Genomic DNA, 24,267 nt, shown 5'->3' with positions numbered 1-24,267 from the left:
ATTTGTTCAGATCTCTCAGTGTGTGTTAGTGGTTCTGGCTGGTTAAGCATAACCTGGAAATGTTCCATCCAACAGGGCTCTCCATCCTTCCTCTGGGGTTAAAGTTGTACCATCCTGAGCCTTTGCAATGCCACCACAAGGTTCAAAAGTTGTGATGTGAGTTGTTTAGATGCTAGAAAAAGCTTTTTAGAAGCCCCTCTCTTGTATGCTTCCTCAGCTTCCCTTGATTAATTTTGCATTCATTCTTTTCTGGCTGATCATTTAACATCCTTGCCTTTGTCCACATATTCTTGTGGTACAATAGCTCTTACTGCTGTCTTGTTCTTGTTGAATTCTTTTCTTTAATTCTTTCATCTCTTCAACAAGCCTCCATGTATTTAGTTGGAGCCATTCTTCTTTTAGACCTCCTCACACCCACTGTAGTCCTGGCTGCATCCACACTTACTTTCTGAAAATCTTGCATTGTTCTTTTGTGTCTTCCATCAGTTCATTAACTCTTCAGATCTATTGCTAAGCTGCAGTTTGAAATATGCCTTCACTGCTGAATCTGCTAACTTTCCAGTATCATGCATTCCCTCTGCCTTGCATGATGTTGCCTTCTTTAGCTTTATTTTGATTGTGTTAATAACAAGATGGTGGTCATGTCCGACGTCAGCACTAATATACACCCTAGCGTTCAACAGTGATCTTCTCCAGCATCTAACAGCAGCAATGTGGTCAAGCTGTTTCTGGGTGAAGCCATCATTTGATATCCATGTCAGTTTATGTCTGTCCTTGTGTGAAAAGTGTACCCCCAGTGCAAAGTTTGCAGAGGTCACAGAATTCAACAACAATTGCACAGCTGAGGACCGACGGGTTAGGCAGCAGTTCTGCAGAAAAGGACCTGGGGGTTACAGTGGATAAGAAGCTGGATATGAATCAGCAGTGTGCCCTGGTTGCCAAGAAGGCTAATAGCATATTGGGCTGCATTAGTAGGAGCATTGCCAGCAGATCGAGGGAAGTGATTATTCCCCTCTATTTGGCATTGGTGAGGCCACATTTGGAGTATTGTGTCCAGCTTTGGGCCCCCCACTACAAAAAGGATGTGGACAAGTTGGAGAGAGTCCAGTGGAGGGCAACAAAAATGATTAGGGGGCTGGAGCACAAGACTTATGAGGAGAGGCTGAGGGAACTAGACTTGTTTAGTCTGCAAAAGAGAAGAATGAGGGGGGGTTTAATAGCAGCCTTTAACTACCTGAAAGGAGGTTCCAGGGAGGATGGAGCTAGGCTGTTCTCAATGGAGTAGATGACAGAACTAGGAGCAATAGTCTCAAGTGGCAATGTGGGAGGTCTAGGTTGGATATTAGGGAAAACTTTTTCCCTGGGAGGGTGGTGAAGCACTGGAATGGGTTACCTAGGGAGGTGGTGGAATCTCCATCTTTAGAGGTTTTTAAACTGCGGCTTGACAAAGCTCTGGCTGGGATTATTTAGCTGAGGTTAGTCCTGCTTTGAGCAGGGGGTTGTACTTGATGACTTCGTGAGGTCCCTTCCAACTCTAATATTCTATGATTCTATGAACATTTTCTCCATTGTCAGTTAGTCCTGGGATGTCATGTCTGCCCATAATGCTTTCATATCCAGTATTATCATCACCAACTTGTGCATTTAGATCTCCCAGGAGGAAACAATGTCATATTTATTGATCTTCCAATAATGCTTTGCAATCTTTCATAAAAATAGTCTTTGGCCTGTTCATTACTATCGTTTGTTGGCACATGACACTAAACAATTGTGAGTTGCATGGGTCATCACAAAGGAAGCAGTCAATATTCTTGACTTTACAAGTTCCCATTCCTTCAGTTCTTTAGCAGCTTCCTTGCTAAATAATAAGGCTATACCTTCCCAGTGTTTGTCATCCTGTCTTCCAGAATATAAAACCATCACACCTTCTGACAATAATTTTCCTTGTCCAGTCCACCTCATCTCAATCAGTCCAATATACTTAGGCCAAAGATTTTCATTTCTCTGATAACTTGTGTCAGTCCATCTGTGCATCAAAGTGACCTAACGTTCCAACACCTAATTCTTGTCTTAACCTTAGTTGTGAAGCTATCCTGTTTCAGATGGAGAACTTCCTTGCAGCTTTGATTCTCCATCATCATAGCATCGACTGGATTTGCTGGTTGGCCAGTACTATTTTGTTACATCCAGCAGAATAAGCAGATCGTGATTCTCCACAGTTGATGATTGTATTTGTAAACTTGGGATAGACTTGTCTTGTCTCTGACTTGTTTCCATAACAGAAAGCATTTTTGCGAGGACAGGTTGTTAGCCTGACTCACAACCCTTACCAAGGGGACACTGCAGAAGGCAATCCAATGCTCAGTGAATCCAGAGTTCCACACTACACTATTCACTGGTCTCCAGTGTCAGCTTTCTATTTTTTTCACTTGTATGTGCTACCATAAGGTTTTCTGATATAATCTGTATCAATACCACCTTGCATATAATGAACCTGGAATTAAGGAAGTTAAGTTCCAAGTTCATTATGTGCAATTTGCCAGTGCTCCTTTAATGAGAGAATATGTTGATTGGAAAGCAACATTCCCTCATTAGTTACAGAAAACAGTACAAAGAGTGGGATTTAGCCGAAGTGATGTATGCCTTGATCCTGCAACTACATCTGAATGGGAGGACACATTCGTACATGTGGATGGACTATTTCTAAACCTCTGTTAAGGAAACAAAGTACATGCAAAATTACCTCTGGTTAGACCACCCAAAACTATTCTTTCCCCGCCTTGATTTTTTATACCTTCTACTTACAGAAAGTTAACATGTGCCCCCTGATTGCCTCCTACTAACTGGCCAAGAATTCATTAATTTAGTCTGGCCAAGAGCTATGTAGTTTATTGTAATCTTCCCTCACAAGTCAGTCCCACCAGACCCTTCATCAGTTTTATTGCCGTTTTCTGAATTCTCACTAATTTCTTGTCTATCTGGTACTGAGGTGTTTATTATTTGTATTATTGAATGACCAAAGGCCCCATTGTTCAGACTCACATACATATTTGTCCCAAAGAAAACTGAATACAGGTGTTTGGGGGTTTTTGTTACCACATTGTAGTGCAAACACTTATCTAATTTTACTGTCTATCACCTCCAAAGGTCTCTTCTGCTATTACTGCTTTCCAGCTATCTCCATTTAATTGAATATATATGTTTCACGATTATTCTTGCAGGATTATTTTTGCTGTTTGCATATTTGCCCGGCTGGCTCCCATTTTCATATGTCTTGCCCATAGTCTTATCTTTTCTGGTTCCCTTTGTATTGTTTATGTTCTCATAAGTGTTTTCAACAGTTCCCAATCTAGTTTAATCAGTAATGGTAATGTTCTGTTTATTAAAGATCTCAGAAGAATCAAGATGTTAAATAAACAAGGTTAAGGATGGTCCCTGTGGTATCCTATAAATAAGTGAAAAGCAGACACCACTGTAGAGGGCAGGGGTGAACAGAGTGAATTAATTCTAGATATGACAACATGTGAGCAAACATACTGTCATAGACCCGCTAGTAATAAACCCAGTGAGATTGCAGCTAGAATGCTGCATTCAGTTCTGGCACCTCCAAACTTTGTCTATAAATTGGAGGGAATTCAAAGGACAGCGACAAAAATGATTAAATGGTTGGAGGAATTGAACTAAGGAAAGTACTTTGGGTAAAGTATCACTACATGGAGGACGAGACATAGCCTTATAGCATCTAAAGGACCTGAACACTAAAAAGGGAGAGCCTTATTTAATGTGATATAACTGGAAAGCAACTGAGTATCCTGGAAAACTTCCTGCTGTCTTTCAGCTGGAGCAGCAACTGTCCTGACCACTTGTGGATACTAAAGGTCTTGTTTTGTGTCCGTGTATGATCTTTGGTGTCCCAGCTACCTTTCAATTTAAGAAGTCACATTATGACTCATCTAAACTCTTTCTGCTGTATCAGATGCACAGAGTATTCATTTGTAGTGTTAATGTCTGCCTAGCCTGACTCTGTCTTCAGCAGTACATTAGGGCCCTTAGCTTTACCTGCATTTCAGTCATGTGTTAAAGTCCTTATTCACTGGGGCTTTCTTTGTTTACCCTACATTGTGCTTTGAAATCCTCCTTTGAAAGATGCTAAGATAAAACATAATTGTATTAACCATAACATGATGAATTACGCTTAGCACTGAAAGCACGTAGTGTTTGTAATGCATTTTGAAAAAAACCTATTAGGCTAGTGGAAACTCACTCTTAAAACTGCACTGGGCCAGGCCCTGGAGAACGCACTCAAGGGGACAATCCTGAACTGGACTAGCCCTTCCATCTCCAACTTCTATGTTTGTATTATTAAAAATAGAAAACAAGCAACCCCTGAAGGGGCAGCTCTGGCTCTTCCCCCAGCTGAAGAGGCTGCCACTGCTGTATGAGACTGACACCAATATCTGCTGCTGTTGAATGGATCAGGGTGGGAGGGGGGGAGAGAGGAGGAGGTAGGTATCATGTGATTCGCTTTCCTGCTTCTTTAAAGCAGCCGCATGCAGCCGAGCTGAGCACCGGCCACAATCACAGCTCTCAGCAGAGGGGGAGCCAGATCCGGGCTAGCCTGGGCAATCAGTGCTAGGCTGCTGCCTTTCCATCCCTGCAGCACTTTTAGAGCCTTAAGTTTTGCAGCGAGAGAGAAGGGGGGAGGGAAATCTCTGCAAAAATGGCTGGGGCAATTATAGAAAACATGAGCACTAAAAAGCTGTGCATTGTTGGAGGGATCTTACTGATTTTCCAAGTCATCGCCTTTCTAGTGGGAGGTCTGATTGGTAAGTGTTAAAGGTGCAAACTTTCTCCTTCGCTCTGTCGTGTTGTTTAGCTACTTGTTACTGTATCACTGACTTGCTTCTATGATCTAATTAGCCCTGCTATTGTAGTTAAGAAAACACAGCTCCACGGGTCTCTTTGTGCACATTTCACTCTAGTGGCTACAAGAAAAGAAGGGGCAGAGAAAAGTTTTTTTGGCCTAGTTTCAGTGTCTGCTTAAAGAACGAGGAAGGGGGAGAAAATCTTAAGCATGGCGACTGATCGTTCCTGGAAGTGTTGGGTTACAAAGTTTTGTTGTGTTTTTCCCCCTTACTTTTCAACCCTTTTTTTTCTCTCTTTGAGTCGGCTGCAGGAGGAAATCTAATATTCAATAATAAAAAAAAATCAATGCGAGCTGCTCTAGCAGAGGAAAGGAATGTCTTTATTGTCTCTCATTTGCGGGGTTTTGTATTTAGATCACTATTTGCTGTATTCTTCAGCGATCTCCTCCTTTAGGTTGTATTTCAGCCCGTGTGGGGTTTTTTGGGGGGAGTTGGGCGGTGTTCCTAATATAATGGGAGGGGGTGATGTGAGCTTTCAGCAAAGCTGGAGTGAGAGAGAGACTTTTGGCTGGGCACGGATAGTTCTGCTCCTGGCTTTGTGCTTGGAGGCTTGTCTCACCCATCCCCTTTCCTACCCAGAAGGGGGGGGGAAGAAAAACCTACTCTAATCCTGCTTCATGAAGTTGAAACTGTTTGTTTGTCAAAAGTTCTCTGTTTATTGCTCGTGGGCTTTGAAAACTCCCTTTCCCCAATGTGTATTGTGACCACTGCCTCCAGGTTACCCCTTTGTTGATAGCTGGTGTGTAGGAGATGCTGTCTTGGCCAATGCCTCCTTATTTTCATCTTCCAGAATCGGGGAAGCTGCTGTGATGGTGCCCCAGCAGAAGTCCCATTAACTGGGTCTTTTTCTTGCTTGTGGCTGCAGCTTCCCAGCGCATAGCCACTTCCCAAAATTCACTTTCTGGTGGTAGCTAGCTGGTCCATGTTTTTCAGCAGCAGCAAGCTTTCCTGACCTGTGCAAACTCTCCTGTTTAGCCACAGATACTTTTTGCCTTGAAGTTTATTGTTTCACTGCAAAATCTTTATGGAAGTGTTGACATAACTTGTAATCCTTTTTCCTTCCCCTCCCCATCATATTCTCATTCAGTGCCTATTGTCTAGCCTATTCTGTCTGTCTGTGAGGGCTGTTATTTTCTTGGAGGGAGGGAGAGGAGCTAAGGGGCATCCCAGTGTTGGGACAGACCTGGAGACTGTAAATAGGAGTAGTGCCAGAAACCAGTTTGGTGGCAGGTTTTACTACCTACAGTGTCAGTTCCTTGCAAAACTACTACAGCATCCAGACAAATCTTATCCCTGTGTCTTGATAAATGGAGGAGAAGGAAGAGGTGGCGATGATGGTGGCATTTCCTAGGAGATACTTTACCTCATGCCACGTGAACTATAGAGTCCCCTAAAATCCTTCCCATTTTGTCCCTTTCCGTGAGGTGGAAATTATCCCTCACAAACCAGACATGTATCCATCACATCTCTGTGTAGGTTATACAGGACTCTTAGATGAGTGATGGTACTGACTAAGGTTATCCAACAGATACAATTTGCCGATGAGTGGTTGCAATTGGATTTGTGACCAGCCATAATTAAAATTCTTACACTTTTTATTTTAGTAATGAAGCCGGGCTATTATACTACCTGACCTTTACCACTCCTTCTGATTTGTTTTTATAGACCGCAAACAAATGATATATCTACATCCCTGTGAGCAGATCTGTTGTCTTGGTATGCAATAACACTTTGAATTTCTAGAGCACCTTATAATTGAGAATCCTTACAGACTTAACCTGCAGCACCCCATGGGGATTTTACAGTTTGTGCAGAAGTAAGGCATAAAAGCTAACTGACTTGGGCAAGGTCAGTCATATAGGAAGTCTGTGGCAGACCTGGGAAGAGCTCCGTATTATTCCAGTCCTGTGTACTTGAACCACAAAAGGGTAACATTGGAAAGAAAGGGCTAAAGATCAAGATTGGCATACCTTTTAAAAGATGTGCTCTGGTTCAAGCATAAGTTATTGGGCAGGATGCCTTAATTATCACTAGGTGAAATTCTATGGCCTGTGTCATGCAAGAAGGTCAGACTTGATGCTCCTAATGGTCCTTTTTGGTCTTAAAAATATATGAATCCATTAACATCCCTATTTCCAAGTTTATTATAGGCAATTTGCTCAACTTTTATTTGGGGAATATGGTGATTGGTTGGTGGCATTCCTCATTTTAGTTGTAAACAGATGTGAAAAACATGAGAATACTCATTTAGAACTGAAATGACTTGGATCCTACAAGTTCAGCCTTCACTTTTATATCTACCACGCCGCTTGCAGGTTGTGAGCACTGTTATTTCTTTGAAAAAGAAATCCTGCTGAGATGAGGTGGTAAAGTGGTGGTGATCAAAGATGGCACAACAAATCCTAAAGGGCATTGCACAGCAGCCTTCTTCTCCTAACTGAGGATGCAATTTATCAGGGACTGCTCTAAAAACAAAGCTTTAAACAAAGTTTAAATTACCTCAGTGCCACATAATTCCTTTAGTTATTAAACCAGTGTACCTTCTGTGTGGGAACAAGCCCTAGGTATTTATTGCTAGTGAGCTTTTAATCCTTTATCAAAGAAGCTACAAATACAAGTGAGTTTGGACCACCCAGAACAATTCCTTCACTCTGTGGTGTTTACAACCTTTGGATACATGTAAAGAGTTAAAAGGTTCTCTTTCCCTCCAGTTTAGTCATTGTCTGGGTAGCTATGCTGGTGAAGTCAGTTACTAACAGTTAGCAAGACAGTTGCAAGTATAAACAAATACGGTATGTGCTATTTTAAAAAAAAAAAAAACAGAAAAAGGTATGTTTGTATGTGTAAACTAGGTGTGGTCCTCCATATCTGGCATGTTGATGATGTACGTATGGTGCAAAGATTTTTACACTGGACCACCTGCACTAAAATCTTATTTCAATATTCAGCAAGAAATCTTCTGAGCTCTCCTTCCCCCACCTCATCTTTCAAACGATGGTCACTGCAGCATCAGTGATCCATACAGCCCTTCCTACTTCACTCATAGAATGGAAATTCTCTGAGTGACATTTGGGGGGAAAGGTGTGTCCACAGCAGGATCTTTCTCTTGCAGAGTGGCCTGGAACTTAAAAAGGCTAACCACTGCCATAGATTAATCAGTAAAGTAGTCATGGCTGTGACAGGAATGGTAACTTCACACATCAGAGCCTTGGTCTTTTACATGAAATTACTATAGTACAAGCAAGGGTGGGAGCTGGAGATGTATCTGAAATGGTGACTTTAGTCTGTTTTGATTAAGTCTAGCATACATACCCCCCCTTAATTTATTATTATTCTTTATTTAGTCTGTCAGGCCTAGATACATATACAACTGGAGCATGGCTACGAAGCTAAAACACCTCTTCTGTTAAGAGGAAATTAGCTTATCTTTCAAAACAATGACTACGTGATGTTCTGTGTCAGCAGATTACTCTGCAAATCCAGGATGCACAAATGTCGCACTGGTGTCTGATTTGGCAACTTCAATAAAACTGCATGTCCTCAGATTGTGGATTCTGCCAGTGCTGGCTCTCCATTTAGTTTTGGACACTATATGGTATCAATATCTAACATTTCATAAGGCTTACAGATGTGCTCTTTAGGAAGCAGGGCTTTTAAATCAGTATTCACATGGAACTGTAAGTGTGACTGAAATAAGGAGCAACATCCCTACCAGGGTTAAGTTCCTGCTGAAGTCAATGGGATCTTTGCCTGAAGTAGGGAGTGAGTAAGCATCCTGGAAAGGGGGATTTAATTGTATTTTTTCATCCTACCTCTGGTAGGAAATGTTGACTCCAGACAACTGAGGTTATGTGAAAACTTTGTACCAATAACTGCTCTGCAGACAGGCAGCATCTCCCCATTGACTTCTGCTAAGTTTTGTGGCAGCCGTTCATTGATGTAAATATTGTACACGTGTATTTGTAATTGAGAGCGTGGGGTGTAATAGAGATTAGGAGAAGACACTGGCTATAAATAAGCAGACGGCTGTTCACACAGTAGAAGTGAAGACTGGGTGTGCAGTATGCCAGACCTCATGCCCCAGTCAGTGTTAACAAACAAGGACATTTTGTGAAGCCGGTCAACCACTGAGGTCAGCAGCAATGATTGAGTATGCAGAACTAGGGTTGTGGAATCAAGTCCCCACTGGAGCAGGATGCCCTCATAGCCTTTAAGGCCAGAAAGGACCATTATGATCATCAGATTCTAGTCTGACCTGCTACACATGGCAGACCACAGAAGCTCACCCACCCCCTCCTGTAATAGACCCCTAACCTCTGACTGAGTTACTGGAGTTCTCAAATCATGATTTAAAGACTTTGAGTTACAGAGAATCTACCATTTACACTAGTTGAAACCTGCAAGTGACCTGTGCCCCATGCTGCAGGAAGGCAAAAAAACCCAACCCCAGGATCTCTAACCCCTGCCTACTAACACTGAGTTTACTCTGCCTTTTGGCACGGGGGGCATTCAGGATTTAGATGACATGTGGCCTGGATGATCTGTCCCTATAGCAATTACCAAGCCATAGAGGTCCAAAGTGGCTCTTAGCAGCTCCATGGTTAGTGTAAGCCACCCCTTTCTCTCCTGTCTTTGCTCTAGGTTCTGCACAACCATAAATCTGCCCATGTGTATCTTCCAGGGTGAGCCTTGAATTCCAGCATTGGTCTCATTCAGAGTGTTTGTTTTTTTCTTCACAGAAACTCTCTCAAACCCCCCAATTCAGATATGGTGTTATGCAGCAAAGTGTTGGTGTGCCTTTCCCGCCCCGCAGCAACTCAAACAACCACTGGGATTCCCAGGAGTAATTGAAATTGGGTCATTTGAGGCTTGCTGTGTCTTTACTTAAAAGCCAATTCAGGATTGAGGAGTTTTCCAAATAAAAAAAATAAATAAAAAAACCCCCAAGAAAACAGCCAATTTCTAATCTCAAGCAATCTTTGACTGTCAGCAATCCTCCATCTTAAAGAAACACACCTGGGGGAGAGGGTAAGTTTATATATGCAGTAAACGTCTCTTTAAAAAACAAAAACCAATGCAAAACTCCTCCTTTGCCTGTTTCTTAGTCATGCTTTTTCTTGGTGTCTGAATATTACTATTTTACAATGAGTTGTATTTGTTTAAATTTTAGATACCAAGGTGATAGGCACCTTTATAAAAATACTTTTCATCTTTATGGACAGCTAGGACACTGGTGGTGTCCCTGCAGTGCTGTAGCAGCATATTATGCATGTGGGCTTAGTTAGTATATACTTGTGCATTGCAACATGATTGTGAAAGTCTGTGGAGATATGTAATTTCGGACTCTGTGCTCTTGCTTAATTCAGTCTGGATCGCTCTATTTTAAATATTGGGGTAAGGAAATCCTCCCACCATCATGGCTCACCCGTGGCTCTTTGGCTTGGCATATGCTGTAACTCTACACTTCACATGCACCAGTATTATACGACCTGTACCTCAGTATTTTTTTCCCCAGTCACGTAGAAGGCCAATGTGTGGCTGCAACGAAGGGCGCAGGATGTGCAAGAGTTATTGGGAAGTTGTCACAAGATTTAGGCTTCCTAATAGTCATGCTAATTAACGTGAAAACTACGAACTGTCTTGTCACAAGGATTTTCGTTAACTTAAGAACACGTTTTACTTTTTTTGGTAGTAAAAATGTGGCCAAAGAGTGGGAGTACTGCTGAGGCCTGAAAGCACAACTTCCATCCTCTGGTTTTGCAGGTGACTATTTTTATACAGGAAAAATTGAGGTTTTCCTTCTAGCGTTCAAAGTTGCTGGGAGGAGAAAGATTCACTGAAAAACACCAAGCATCCCTGCTTGCTGGCACGTGGTCAAGGCTGAGCAAACTTTGAAAAGTCCATGTGCTCCAGTCAAAACAATTACTTGCAGATCTTAACCAGTTAGATAATGAGTCACTTCTGTAAGTGGTCGAGCAGTAATCAACAATTCCAGTTCAGTATCTAAGTATCTGCTGCTGTTACTTAACAGTGAGTTTCTAGGGTTTCATTTTGTTTTGCTCTGGTTTATTACATTTTTAGGACTGAATTGTTGCTTCTGAGAGAACACCGTGCTTATTTGTGTGGATACATGGGCACAGACCCCAAAGTAAAATGGCTGTGAATTTTGGTACAAAGAACATTTTTTTTATATTCCTGAATTTCTTTTATTGTTGGACACTCCAAAACTATGGACAAGTTGTGCTGAATAGGTCCATGCTATACTGTGGACATGAATGCTGATAGACTCTGTTGTGTATTGAAAGATTCCTTCAGCCTGAAATCTTGGCAGGGATTCTGGGAGCTGATGAAAAAACAGAATGAAAGGTCATGTCTATTTAGTTTAGGTCTACTCAGTTCTTCTTTTAGGAGCTGTAACTGTAGCTGAATGGGCAAAGGTGCCAAAAATTGTCTGTTCCCAGACACAAACTTCTGTGCTTGCGGGTTTCAAGGAGCATGCAGTAAACCCTATGAGGTAATATTTTAGATCCTCTTGTGGCTTGAAAGAGCTGCAGTGGCAGCTGGCTTGAAAGGGCTGGGTGATAGAAATTCTGCGCTTCAGAGCTTGTGCAAGTTGTTTTAATTTTACATAGTTTTTTATCTAATTGTTGCTGTTGTGATACTTAAAACCAGACACAGCTATCTTTTTATTTCTAAACTTGATCTGAAGATTTAGCAAGCGGTAGTGGTCCTGCCTCTATCGAAGTCTCTCTCCCTATCAAGCTAAACAGGAAATCTTTCCCTGGTAAATAGTAGTTGACGTCTTGAAGTTAAATTATAAGTCTCTCCTGTTAACCCAGGAATGCCTTTTGAAGAGGGTAAGGCATGTACATATGCATTCCAGTGTTTCCTTAGCACTAGTTCAGGCATGTGTGAAATACTCATACAGGCTACCAGGCGCATGTCTGGGAAAATCTAAGCTCTTGATTTAAAAATGCGGAAGTATTGTCTTTAATGTAAGTATCTATGTATTAGAGCTTTCAAGGTACTCTGTTACCTATAATGAGTGACTTATAGAACAACAAATTGCCACTCAGAGAAGCTTCTAGGAAATATCTGTTAAAGCAGCATTGCTTGCAGCATAGGATAGGTGGGTCACCACTGCTATTACAGATCTCCATTTCCACAGTTTATAAGAGCTTGACTGGGTGTAGCTGGAAACACTTGATTGATTTGACTGGAAAACTGACCAATGAGAGCTTGGATGAAGATTAAACATGCTTTGTAGTAATGAGAAAATCAATTCTACTATTTTAAAGTTAATAAAATACCTTGGGTTGTATGTTTTTGTGCTTATAGAATTCAAATTGTGGTTCTTCACCTGTACGATGATTATCCATATACTTAAATGCAGTGTCTAAACACACTGTTTAAATTTCATTGTGAATCCACATTCTAATTTGCACAGGTGATTCTTAATGCTTTAAAAGCTCACCATGTCTTCACATTCTGTGGAAAGTGTTCTCATATTTTGGGTTTATTAATATAGTTTCTAGGAGTGAACAGTAAGAATTCAGTACGTTGTGAAACTATGGAAGTGGAGCAGTGAGACACATGTCTGCTCCCTCTTCCATGTAGTACTCTACTATGGATAAGTACACCCATGCTCTTCTTGTGGTGCCACTCTGTGCTCACTCTGGGATTTGGGACTGGCGGTGGTAGTTCCTGTAATGACATGGGTAGTACTTCCAAGTATCCTTTCCAAAAGATGCTGTTGGCCCTTCTGTACTTCCTGTAAAAGGCCCTTTGACACACCTTCTGTCAGAAACCTGGCAAAGGGCTCTTGTACCTTTGTGTTGCCACTGACTGGGAACCCCACCCAGTCCATATCCTTTGTTTTGGTTTGTGAACACTGGAATAGTGATTACTGCTGATCTGTGAACAGTAATTTAGGATACCAAAAAAGCCTCTGAACATATACTCCTCTGAAGGGAGCATGCTGTGCAGAATGGCTGATTTCCTAGACAACTTCTACTTTTTACCCGCTATTGCCCCAGTTGTATACAGCTGCGCTTTTGCATAACTACCTCCAGTTTCCACAGGGCAATGATCGCATAGAGCTGTTTTCCCTCTGCCCATGCCACTCTTTTCTGCTTGCATGGATTCCTTTCCGCAGCACTCAACAGGAGCATATGCCCCTAATTTATTTATTTCCCCCAGGCACTTTTTACGAATCTTGAATGATGTATTCTAGTTACTTTTCTTTGGACAGTGCTGGTGCTGTTTATATAACTATTTGAAACTGAAGAAGCATACCAATGTATAAAGCCAACAGTAAGTGCATTCTCTACATCCAATGGACAATGTTTTGAAGAGGAGCCTATGATAGATGGTGAAGGGAGAAGAATCTCATAAGCAGATCTCCTGTTTTAGGTGACAGACTCATTCAGCTGGTCCATGCTGGAAGACTGATGTATCCTATTATATTGTAGAAATCCCTGGGGAATAATGATGTTCAACTAGTGCACCAGTGCCCAAATAGCTCTATTTTATATCTTGCCAAAGAGTCCCCTGGATATGGATGAGATATATGAAATATTTAGCAGAAAGGCCCAACTCAGGTTTATAATGGAAAACTAGTTACAGTTGTAATTATGGAGTTACTACTGCAGCACTGAGTTGCTATCAAAATGTCACCATGACATTCAAATGTTTCCGGCACAGGAGTGTGCCTTTTTCCTGCATAGTCTTAACGTGTGGGCCATATAATTGCACTGGTCTTGGATGGTTAAAGCATTAAAAACAGATGGAACTTAATTAACAATTCTGATCTATGAGCGAGAATGGAATTAGCCTACTCACTTAACCGTGTGGTGCTAATAGGAGTAAAAAGTGGTAAGAACTTACTGTTATAATTAGAAGCAGTGTTGTCCAACAGAGATGGCACTGACCTAGACATCAGGCAGGGCATCTGGGTTCTGTTACTTGATGCCACTGATTTTTTTTTATTTTTATACAGTCTTGGGCAAGACAGCTCATCTGTGTCCCTCCTACTCATTGTATTGTCTATTTAGATTGTAATCTCTTCAGAACAGAGATTATTTCTTCCTAAATTTTTGTACTATCCCCAGCACAAAAGGACCCCGATCTCTGTTGGGGAGGCAGAGAGGAGGCTCTAGGCCCTACCATAGTGCAAAAATAAATAATACCTTTCCTATACTGTCAGGGAATGGGTCTGTTATAGAGTCACTTTTGTACTATAGAACCTCTGTCCAAATAAGTGCTGCTTATGCTTATGCTTGGTGATTGGAAGGGGATTTTTCATTTACTCTAGGGAAATTGTCACTGTACTGAAAAATCACCCCAGGAGTCTGATCAATATAATACACGTTTATGTCAGTAGGCAACACTTTGGGTGTCTGAAGTGAGGTAAAAATCATAACTTTGCTATTGCCCTGAATAACTTCACAGAAAAAACCCCAACAAACCTTTTGGAACAGGGATAGTGAAAGCTAGCTGGATCCTGATAAATTAGCTTGTTTATTCCAACCCTGCCGCTGGTTAGTGTAATGAAGCAGAAGTCCTTTGTACATGCTCATTGGGTAGTGGTGGCTCTCGCAGAAGGGGATAATTGAGTAGAAAAGCAGTATGTTTTTGGTGCAGGGGAGAAGTTAACACCACATGAGGTCACTAGGCTTCAAGCTTTAATCAGTGTAGACACAATGCAATTGAGATTTTTCTAAAAGGCTTGTTTATAGTATGAGATCAAGGGTTAATAGTTAATTTGAAATGTTGTAGGTGCTTCAGAAAAGAAGGAACAGAAAATATATCTCTAACAGTAGGATGGGATAGATGTGACTTAAAATTTGAGCTGAACCTCTGTATGAGGTGTGAGTTTCTTATGGGTGTGTGTGGTTTTTTTTTTTGGTTTTTTTTTTAAGGGTGTCTTAGATTAACAGTAGTTTAGAGGAAATTTATGTAATGCCATAGATATACCTAGTTCTATAAAATGCATTTAACAATCTTTTGCCCCAAAGAACATGAGACACTTAAAAAACTAAACAGAACAACTCCCTGACTATAGCAGAGTACAGTACAGAACAAACAGGGTGAGAGTATGATCTCTTGGTCTCTGAAGAATACTTCTTGGGACAGGTAGACCATCAGGGACCATGGGACTCTCTGCTTCCCATTGGAGAAGAAATGGGAGAGTACTTGGTGAATGTTAATGGGGAAGATTGTTTCAGATAAACTTATTTGTCTATAGCTAATTCTTTGTACTTGCTACAGCAAAGATGTTTGTGTGACAGCCACCATCTCTGCCAACACCAGAGATTGACCTCAGGACCTTCAGAGCTGAACTGAGGACTCTAATACTGATGTGCTTTGTGGAGGCTTTGCAGTAGAAATGATTTCAAGGAAGATTTTTACGTTCAAAGGGAGACATAAAACGTTTTTAAAAAATAGTGGAACAGAGAAAATGAAAGGGGCATTTAAATATTACACAAATAATTTTGAGGAAAATGTGGTTTGCACCTTATTTTGCTTTATGATATATAAAGACCTGAAAGGCATGTGTTGGGGTGTCCTAATTTTCTGCTTGGTTTTTACTTTTAGGAATGTGGCGAGTGGTAAGTGTGGTCTCTCCTGGTCTTGCTGAAGAACTGGCTGAGGTTCTTGGACTGTGGTGTTCCCTCCATTCTTATTTGAAGAGTTGGAGGTGATTGAACCTCAGCAAAAAGTTTCCTTTCTCCACTATTAGTCGTTGTTTCTTAACACCTACTTCACTTCAGAGTTTGAAAGCTAAGGTCTTGTATCGGCAGTGGAGCTGGTCAGAAGTGAGGTGTTCCATAGAAATGGGTCTGTTGCGATGAATTTTTTCATCGGACTCCCGTTAGGTATCCAATGGGAAACTGCAAGCTAACCAGGCTGTCATGGAGCTGGAACTCCCAGAGATGCTAGGCTCTTGAGTCAGCTGCCTCCCTGGACTCCCAGAATCCCAAGAACGCTGGAAGCCATGCTCCAGAGCCCCTCTCTCCACATCTGCCTGCCAGGTGGAATTTCGTTTTGAAATGTTCTCAATGAAACTAACTTTTTTTCTGGACTTTCCCTTCTGTGGAAGACTTTAGAAATTTCTACTTTCTGTTCTGAAATGGAATTATGTTTTTATGTAACTTTAGGAATTTTCCATGGTAGGGAACCCCTCTGTGACACTTCAAATTGGTTTACAACTGGCTTATGTTGACTTGGGCACAAACTGGGCACAACCATACAGGGATTTGCATCTGTGTTTAACCAAATATTTTTAAATCAATTTAGTTAAACTGGTGCAAGTTAAGTGTGTAAAACAGCCCAAAAAAATCCCTTCCCTTCTCAACTACTTAACTTTCACATCCTTGAGATGTCCTCTCACTAGTTTTCAAGTCGGTCTTCTAGCTTGCACAGGAGCTGAAGAGTGAATGTGTATATTAAAACCAACAACCAACTTCAGGCTTATGCTATTTTTTGCTGCTTTATGATGTAAGATTAACTCCTGAGGAGTGTTTTTTTTTTTTTTTTTTTTTTAAAGCCTGGTTTCTGGCCCACTGCCTTCTCTTTTCACTTACAGTTCTTTCTTCTGAAGAATGCAGATAACAGGATGAGAGCAGAGATGCAAACTGGACAGGGTTATACGTGGCCTTAAAGGTGAAGGCAAGACCTGAGGTACAGAAGGTATATTCTAGCCATGAGGGGCCACTGAAAGAACAGACTTAATTTCTTCTTTGAGTACTGTCTCTGTGGGTGAGTCTCTTTGTGTTCTTGATTGGAGATGTTCCGTCAGCAGTGTCTGTGCATCCGCCACCGCACCCTAGATATTCTCATTCTCTGGAATTGAGGGTATATTGCGGGGTGGGGACGCAGACCCACTGCCACTCCAGTTCCTTCTCAATCATCTGTGGCTTGAGAGGGGAGCATCAATGTCCGTTAGCTAGCCATGTGGGTTGCTACCTCTCTCTGGTTTTTCTTATTATTTCAGTTCTTTGTTTTCTGTTATTTAGCACAGTTTGCAGTTTATGGTGTGGAGTGTGTATCCTCCTTATCTTCATTGGTATGCCTGATCAGGGCCTTTGGATTTTTCTTGGGCTTCAGTCCTCTGCCTTGAATAACAGGTTATGCCCAAAACTATGGGCTTAAAACCTTGCCATAGCTCTTTTCCCCACAGTGCTGGGCACTCGAGCTGCCTCCATTGCTTGGGAGAGACTTTTATCCCTTCCAAGTATAAGATCTGTTCATGGTTTAAAAGCAGATCTGAAAAAATGGAGGGAGAACAGGCTAAACCTCCTGTTAATGGAACATTCCCTGAAACTGCAGTGTTTGAGTCACGCCCTTTACACCTGATTCAGTTGCCCAGAGAGCCCTGCTGACTGTCACTGCTGCTGCAGTCAGTAAAGACCCTGGGGATCCCCCCGACTACCACAGAAGAGATTCCATTCCCCAGAACAGAATAAGAGAAGGAAAAAGTCACCCTCTTGGTCTGGATTTCAGGAGACGTGGCATCCCCACAAGGGTACTGCTGAGGACCCATCTCCTCAGATACAGAGACCTTAGCACCGGCTAGAAAAAACCACCTGTGTACGGAGAAGCCATCTATTAAACCATTTACAGCAGCACTAAAGCCGGCACCAGATTCAGTAACTCCAAAACACCAGGGCTCCAAGGTTAAGCTGAAATCCATGTTGGTATCATCTTCTGCTGCCAGCAGAAAAGGGCACACAGATCGCACTTGGGTGGTCTTTGTTACCACCCGACATACTAACTCCTGAGAGTATTTATCCAGAGTACCCAGTACCATCAAGACTCTTTTTTGCTCTGAGGATTTTTGGATCCTGGAAGAATGAGTCACCTTTGCTGTGGGGTACTGAGAGATGCTCCCTGCCGCTACCAACTTACCTTCCAGAATTGACCTACCCTCGAGTACCAAAGCAGTCACCCGTTCCTCATTCCAGCTGGTGCCATCTCACCAACTAATCAAGACTTGACCTCAGTACTGAAGCGATGACGGGATCCTCTCCAGCCCCTGGCACCCACTTGACTATCAGTACCTAGCAACTGATCTCATTCTGAGGTGTCCATTAAAGGCTCTTGTACTTTCTTATTCCAGCCTCCCTCCCTTGAGGTGTACCCTAAGGAAGAAAACCCTTCCAGCACATACAGCTGGCAAGCTGATGATTTCAAGGCCTTTCATGACCTTATAAAACATTATAGCCAGAAACCTTGCGAATTCCATTAGAGGCGCTAGAGGAACAAATATTCCTTGCTGGACATCCTCCATACATCACTCAGGGCAAAATCGCCTTGTCCATCAATGATGCTGTACTGGCCCTAGTACCTGTGGCATGGCAAACGCCAGCCACCATGTTGTCTATCTGTAAACAGGCAGACAAAAAATATTTATATTTCTCTCAGGTTCCACACCACCAACCTACCCTTAATCTGGTTATTTGGGCCATTGAGGGAAATGGGCAACAACTGATCCCATTCAACCCTATCAGACAAGGAACTTAAATGGCTAGACCTTCTGGGTCGCAAGAACTACTCCTTGGCCTCTTTGCAGTTCAGAGTCACCAGTTACCAAGCCCTGATGGCAAAATATGACTTTTACAAATTATATCTGAAGTTTCCATCTCGTATTGAACATCTGCCCCAGACCAGAGGGAAGAACTTCAAGCCCTTGTAACAGAAAGCCAGACAGTTGCCAAAATGCCTCTCCGAACCTCGCTCTATGCTGCTAATACAGCTGCAAATTCCATGGCTATGGCAGTAGTCATGCGCCAAGCTTCTTGGCTGAAGTTCTCTGGGATGTGCAAAATGCTGTTGGGTCCCAAATTGTTCCGTGATGCCACAGATGGATCCCTTTTGTTCATGTAAGTACTCTCCAGTGACACTATGACCTCCAGATAGAAAATGCAATAGATCACAGCCAGCTCAATGCTCTCGCCCAGTCCATGACCAGCTGAATCTCCCAAAAAGAAAACTAAGCTTACCAACAGAGGGCCATCCTCTATAGTAACATCCTCAAAAGGACTGTGTTTTGATCCATTGGTCGAAAGTCATAAATGCTTTCCTACCCTGGATCTTGCACTGCACCTATCCCCCTTCCACCCTTATGGGATAGTCTCTCCCATTTTCTACCTTCGTGGGAGCCCATCCCCTTGGCCAGATGGATCCTGGAGGTGATTTCTACAGCTTACTCATTCTGGTTCAGCTTAAGGTCCTGAACAAATGGAAAGAAAAATTAGTAGCCATCCTTGAAGCACCATTGTGGTTGAGACTGGTGTGATTTCCAGAGTTGGTGTGCATATCTCAGCAACAACCTCACTACTTTCCTGGTCTCCTCACTCAGGAGTCGGGAACCCATCACCCTCCCGAGTCTCTGTGCTTCCCCTAAGGCTACTAGATGGCTCTTGTATGGAAGAAGATTGCTCCACAGAGGTACAAACAGTAGTGCTTAATAGTAGAATACCACAACAAGGAATACTGATCTGCGGAAGTAGAAAGTTTTCCAAACTTTTTGCAGCCACTAATCTATACCTCCTCCTCGAGTTCTTCCTGACACACGTGCTTGATTACCTGCTAAATTTAAAGACCGCAGGATTATCACTGAGCTCCAGTCAAGTTTACCTACCTGCCCTCACAGCCTTTACACCCCTCCAACTCCACCATCAAGAGTTTTCAGTCTTCACTCACCTGTTTGCTACAATATTTATTAAAGGCCTATTCAACCTTTCCTCCTGCTCAGGAGATTACAGTGCACTGATGTAACCCCATTTGAACCTGTGAGGAACTGTTCCTGCCTTCATTTGCCCCTCAAGACTTTGTTCCTCGTAGCCATCACCTCAGCCAGGAGGGTAGGGGAGCTAGGAACTCTGATGATTGATCCCTGCACATAGTGTTCTATCATGACACTACAGCCACACCCTCACTTCCTATCTAACATTTCTTTAGAGTTCTGCATTAATCAGGAAATTCACCTATTGTTGCCTTATCCTAAGCCACGTTCTTCCACAGAAGAAGCAAGTTTCCATGTACCGGACGTAAAAAGGATTCTCACCTTTTACCTCAGCGGAACTACTCCCTTAGGACTTCCCCATAGCTTTTTCATTTTAATCACAGAATGAATGAAAGGGCATCTGATCTCTACCCAAAGGCTGCCCAAGTGGGTTTTGGGATGCGTTTTAACCTGTGTAACAGGTTCATGCAGGCACCTCTGCAGCACAGGTCCTCTGCTCCCAAAAACCACTCGCAGACTTCCGCTTCGTGCTCCCACCAGTGCTCTTTATTTACAGGTTGTTACCCAGCACCATCTATCAACACACAGTTTGGCCTAACAGCCCCAAGGGCTCACTGTTTCAGCTACTGTTCTAGAGAAACTGCCACTGCCGCTGCCACCCCTCTGGCTGTTTGCCTCCACTGCGTGTCCTTCCTGGGAGTCTTTATAGTGCCTGGCTAATGAACCTGGCTGTGGTTCCTCATCAGTCCACTCTGCAGGTTTACTCAGCCCATTCCAATTCACTTCAATTAGGGCTGCAGGGGCAGAGGGCTGACTCAGCCTGCTTTCTCCCAGCATCCTGTCACAACCTGTTATGAAACTTCAGGGACTCCTCCCCCTCCTAGAGTGATTGCCTGTTCTACTAGGGTTCAGTCTACCTCTCTGGCCCTAATGAAAAGCACACTTATCTCAGACATCTGCAGAGCAGCCACCTGGTCTTGGATGTACGTTTTCCCGGCACAAAGGTATCGTGCCTGCTTCCAGAGTTGATGTGGTTTTTGATGATGCTGTTCAGTCTAGTGAATCCACCTTCTTTGCACCCACTTCCGTAAGTGAGGCATTGTTTGGGAATCTGTGATGGAGAACCCATCGGGAAGCTGCTCGGAGAAGAGCTTTCTTACCTTGTACAGTAACTGGAGTTCTTTGAGATGCGTGTCTCTATGGCTTCTCCACTACCTGCCCTTCTTCCCCTCTGCCTCAGAGCCTTTGTGCTGGACCTTTGGAACTAGAATGGGGGCAGATCCACCTCTCCCTCTCCTCCTCACCATATGCTCTCCTATCGAAACACAAGGATATCTATGGCACAGGCACATAGAGAATCTCCCATCAAGAGTGCCTGGGTGGTGCACACATTTTGTGGTGGAGCACCCATAGGGGGACACATCTTGAACTCCAGTTACTGTGCAAGGTAAGTAACACCTCTTCTGTCATCTCAGTCCTATAACTCCACAAGTTTTGTGCCAGAGGAGGCAAGTATACTCCCATGTGACTGTTAAAGGCATCATCAAATTAACTATCAACATGTAACAAACTTCCATCTCTGATGGGAGAGTGGTCTGTAAGTAGTCTTAAAAAAACTAACGATTGGAGGTCATGCTAGGATATTCCTTTATTAAGGTCCTGGCATCAAACATTTGCAGCACCCTATGTAGACTTTTGCGGGCTGGTGTGGTTGTTTCTCATCAAGTACTGAAACTGCTGAACTTGAGATTTTGCAGTGTGGGCTTGTCTACATGGGGAATTTAGTGCAGTATAGTTATGATTGTGTTTTAACTTCCCATGTGGACACTCTTAGGCCTTTTTTTCTATACTTTAAAAAAAGAAAGTCAGCCTAAGATAATTCTACCAACCTAAAAGGCAGGGTGAGAAGCTGAGAGCCCCATCTCTCAACTCCCTGACGGAAGTCCACAGGTTCCTGGGCTCCCTGGGGGCTGTCCCGCTCCCCAGTCTCTGCTGGGAGTCAGGGGAAGCCGTCGGGGACTTTCCCTTTCCCTGCTGGGAGCTGGGGGAAGCTGTGCCAGGCTTCTCTGTTGCCTGCTGTTCTCTGGAACAGGCAACCATGTCAGCTTCAGGGCTCAGCCATGTAATTGACAAGGCTGCCCCAGAAACACAGGGACTTCTGGCCTGGGCTCCCAACCCAGAGCGGAGACCAGCAGCCTGCTAGGAGCCTAGCAAGAATCCCAGGTGTCTCCATCTGCTCCCCAGGGAGCAGCCTTGTCAATTACACAGCTGAGCCCTGTAACTGACATGGCTGCCCCTTCCAGCCACCAGCCTGGGCTTGGGCTTTCAGGCTGGGAAACTGACAGGAGTTTACAGCCCCACAACTGATTGATTGTAAGGGGACACAGCGTCTACATTGACACTGCATCGCCCCGACTATGTCAACAAAAGCCCTGTACCTCTCGCCAAGGTGGCTTTATTTTGTTGAAAAATAGGGCAGTTTTGTCGGTGGGAGTTGGTTGCAGTGTGTACACTACTTCTGTTTTGTCAACCAAATCTGACTTTGGTCGACAAAACTCTCTAATGTAGACCAGGCCTCATTTTGCATTGAGTGCCTCTTTGTGGTGTAGGTTAACCATTCCTAAACCACAAAAAGGCACTTGTAAGGCATGTCTGCAGTGCAGTTGGGTGTTGTGACTGCAGTAGGTGTAAACATACTTGAGCTAGCTGTGATCAAACTAGATCAAAGCTACCTCAATTAAAAATAGCAGTGAAGCTGCAGATGTATGGGTTAGTCTCACCTACCTGGGATCTTGGGTACATGTTCCAGCGGCCATAGCCCATATTGTTGCAGCTTCATTGCTGCATTTGTTACTTGAACTAGCTCTGACCTGGTTACATCAAAGCTAGCTCAGATGTCTATATGTGCTGCAATCACACTTCCTGAGTGCAATGTAGACGTACGGTCTCTGCAGAGTAAGGGTGTTCGCAGCAGTACACAATAGATGAATTCGCTATTATGGGCTGCTTTTTTTTTTTTTTCCCCCCCATTTAGACGAACCCGAACAATATAAGAAACTATTTTTGGTAGATAGTAATGTGGCCCTAGATTTTGGGGTAAGGATTGAATCTGACTTCTCTGGAGGAGGGAAGATTAGAGTCCAAAAAATAGGAATGGAGCATTAGGATCAAAAAAGTGGCTGTAGTATGTACAGAGTATCAAACTGGCAATAATCTCCATTACTTTATTTAAATAGCTAGCTATCTCATTAGCAAGAATTCAAGGTTGTAGCATTTTAAAAAAAATAGTCCTGAGAACAGTGCAGTCTTCTAGCTTCCTAGAACTGGCTCATCTATGATAAATAATACTTGAACCTTAAGTTCCAACTTGGTTCTTGAAGTTATATGAATACTTATTATGATTAGGGGGTATTTCATTTTAAGTGATGTCTTGTTTCATGAATATGACTTGAGTGGAAGACCCATATATCATTAGCTACAGAATTTTTTTTAATATAAAAAGTTGGAAAAATCACCTAGAAAATATATAATATGAATGAGGGTGGTACCACAGAGTGTAGCTTGGAGTAATGCAGCAACCGTAAAGGAAACTTTAGCTTGATAATTCAACCTCTTATCTAGTAGTTCTCACTGTTTATGCAAGAGGGAGCAATGTTGTTTGAAAGACCTCAGTCTAGTTCAGGGGTTCTCAAACGTTTTTTGCTGGGACCCCCTTTGAAAATATTTCAGGCTGTGACGATCCCCCTCCCCTCCCAAAAGAGATGATCTCCTCCTCTCCCGCATGCCATATTATCTTTACTGGCATATGCCGGGGTTGATAGCTCACAATCCCCCCCCATAATAACCTCATGACCCCCTGAGGGGGTCACAACCCCTAGTTTGAGCATTGCTGGTCTAGTTAGGATAAATTGCCTAAAAAATATCAAAGGGGTACAGTGCTTTCGTAGCAGGCTGTTGTGTAGGCTGCTGCAGTCTGGCTCACTCCACATAAGGAATATACTTACCCAAAACATACAACTTTTTTGGGGAGTAAGGAGTCTTTGCAGTTGCCTGTTGCAGAGATGGAATGGGCTGACCCCCTACTTTGTCAGACAGATGTGAAGAGTTTGTCCGCAAATAAACTTCCAGACAAACTTGTTACGATATGGATATTGTAAGCTTTGAACAGTGCTGTAGTCATGTTGGTCCCAGAATATTAGAGACAAGGTGGGTGAAGTCCTGTACAAACTAAAATTTCATACAGACAAAGACTTGCTCTATAATACACCGAGATGTGAATACAATATTTATATTCCAATCAATTTATTTTATAATTGTAGAGTAAAAATGAGAAAGTAAGCCCTTTTTCAGTAATAGTGTGTTGTGACACTTTTTGTATTTTTGTCTGATTTTTGTAAGCAAGTAGCTTTAAAGTGAGGTGAAACTTGGTGTACATAAGACAAATCAGACTCCTGAAAGGGGTACAGTACTCTGGAAAGGTTGAGAACTACAGCCATAAAACATAATTTCAATATAAATACATTGTTTCTTTATCACCTGTTGTTCCTCTTGTAATGATTGAGTCTTGATTAGTTACAAGCTTTCTGTAGACAC

The 24,267-nt window shown here is 42.7% G+C and overlaps 1 protein-coding gene across 4 annotated transcripts in view; it reads left to right on the top strand.

The window, feature by feature from the left end:
* Positions 1–4,581: 4,581 nt before the first annotated feature.
* The window catches only part of WLS (Wnt ligand secretion mediator), a 54,470-nt gene continuing 34,784 nt past the window's right edge, over positions 4,582–24,267 (top strand). For all 4 annotated transcript variants that reach the window (XR_010922662.1, XM_067563358.1, XM_067563356.1 and 1 more), the window contains exon 1: positions 4,582–4,826. Coding sequence is in view for 3 of the 4 variants with exons in the window: in XM_067563358.1 (XP_067419459.1) it covers positions 4,721–4,826 (106 nt within the window). In the remaining variant the exon portion in view is untranslated. The remainder of the gene's footprint in view (positions 4,827–24,267) is intronic.

Source organism: Emydura macquarii, unplaced genomic scaffold (assembly GCF_026122565.2).
Source record: "Emydura macquarii macquarii isolate MOO-44397 ecotype Brisbane River unplaced genomic scaffold, CSIRO-AGI_Emac_v2 contig_2481, whole genome shotgun sequence".
In the NCBI taxonomy this organism is placed as follows: Eukaryota; Metazoa; Chordata; order Testudines; family Chelidae; genus Emydura; species Emydura macquarii.
This window is presented reverse-complemented; position numbering and strand designations above follow the sequence as displayed.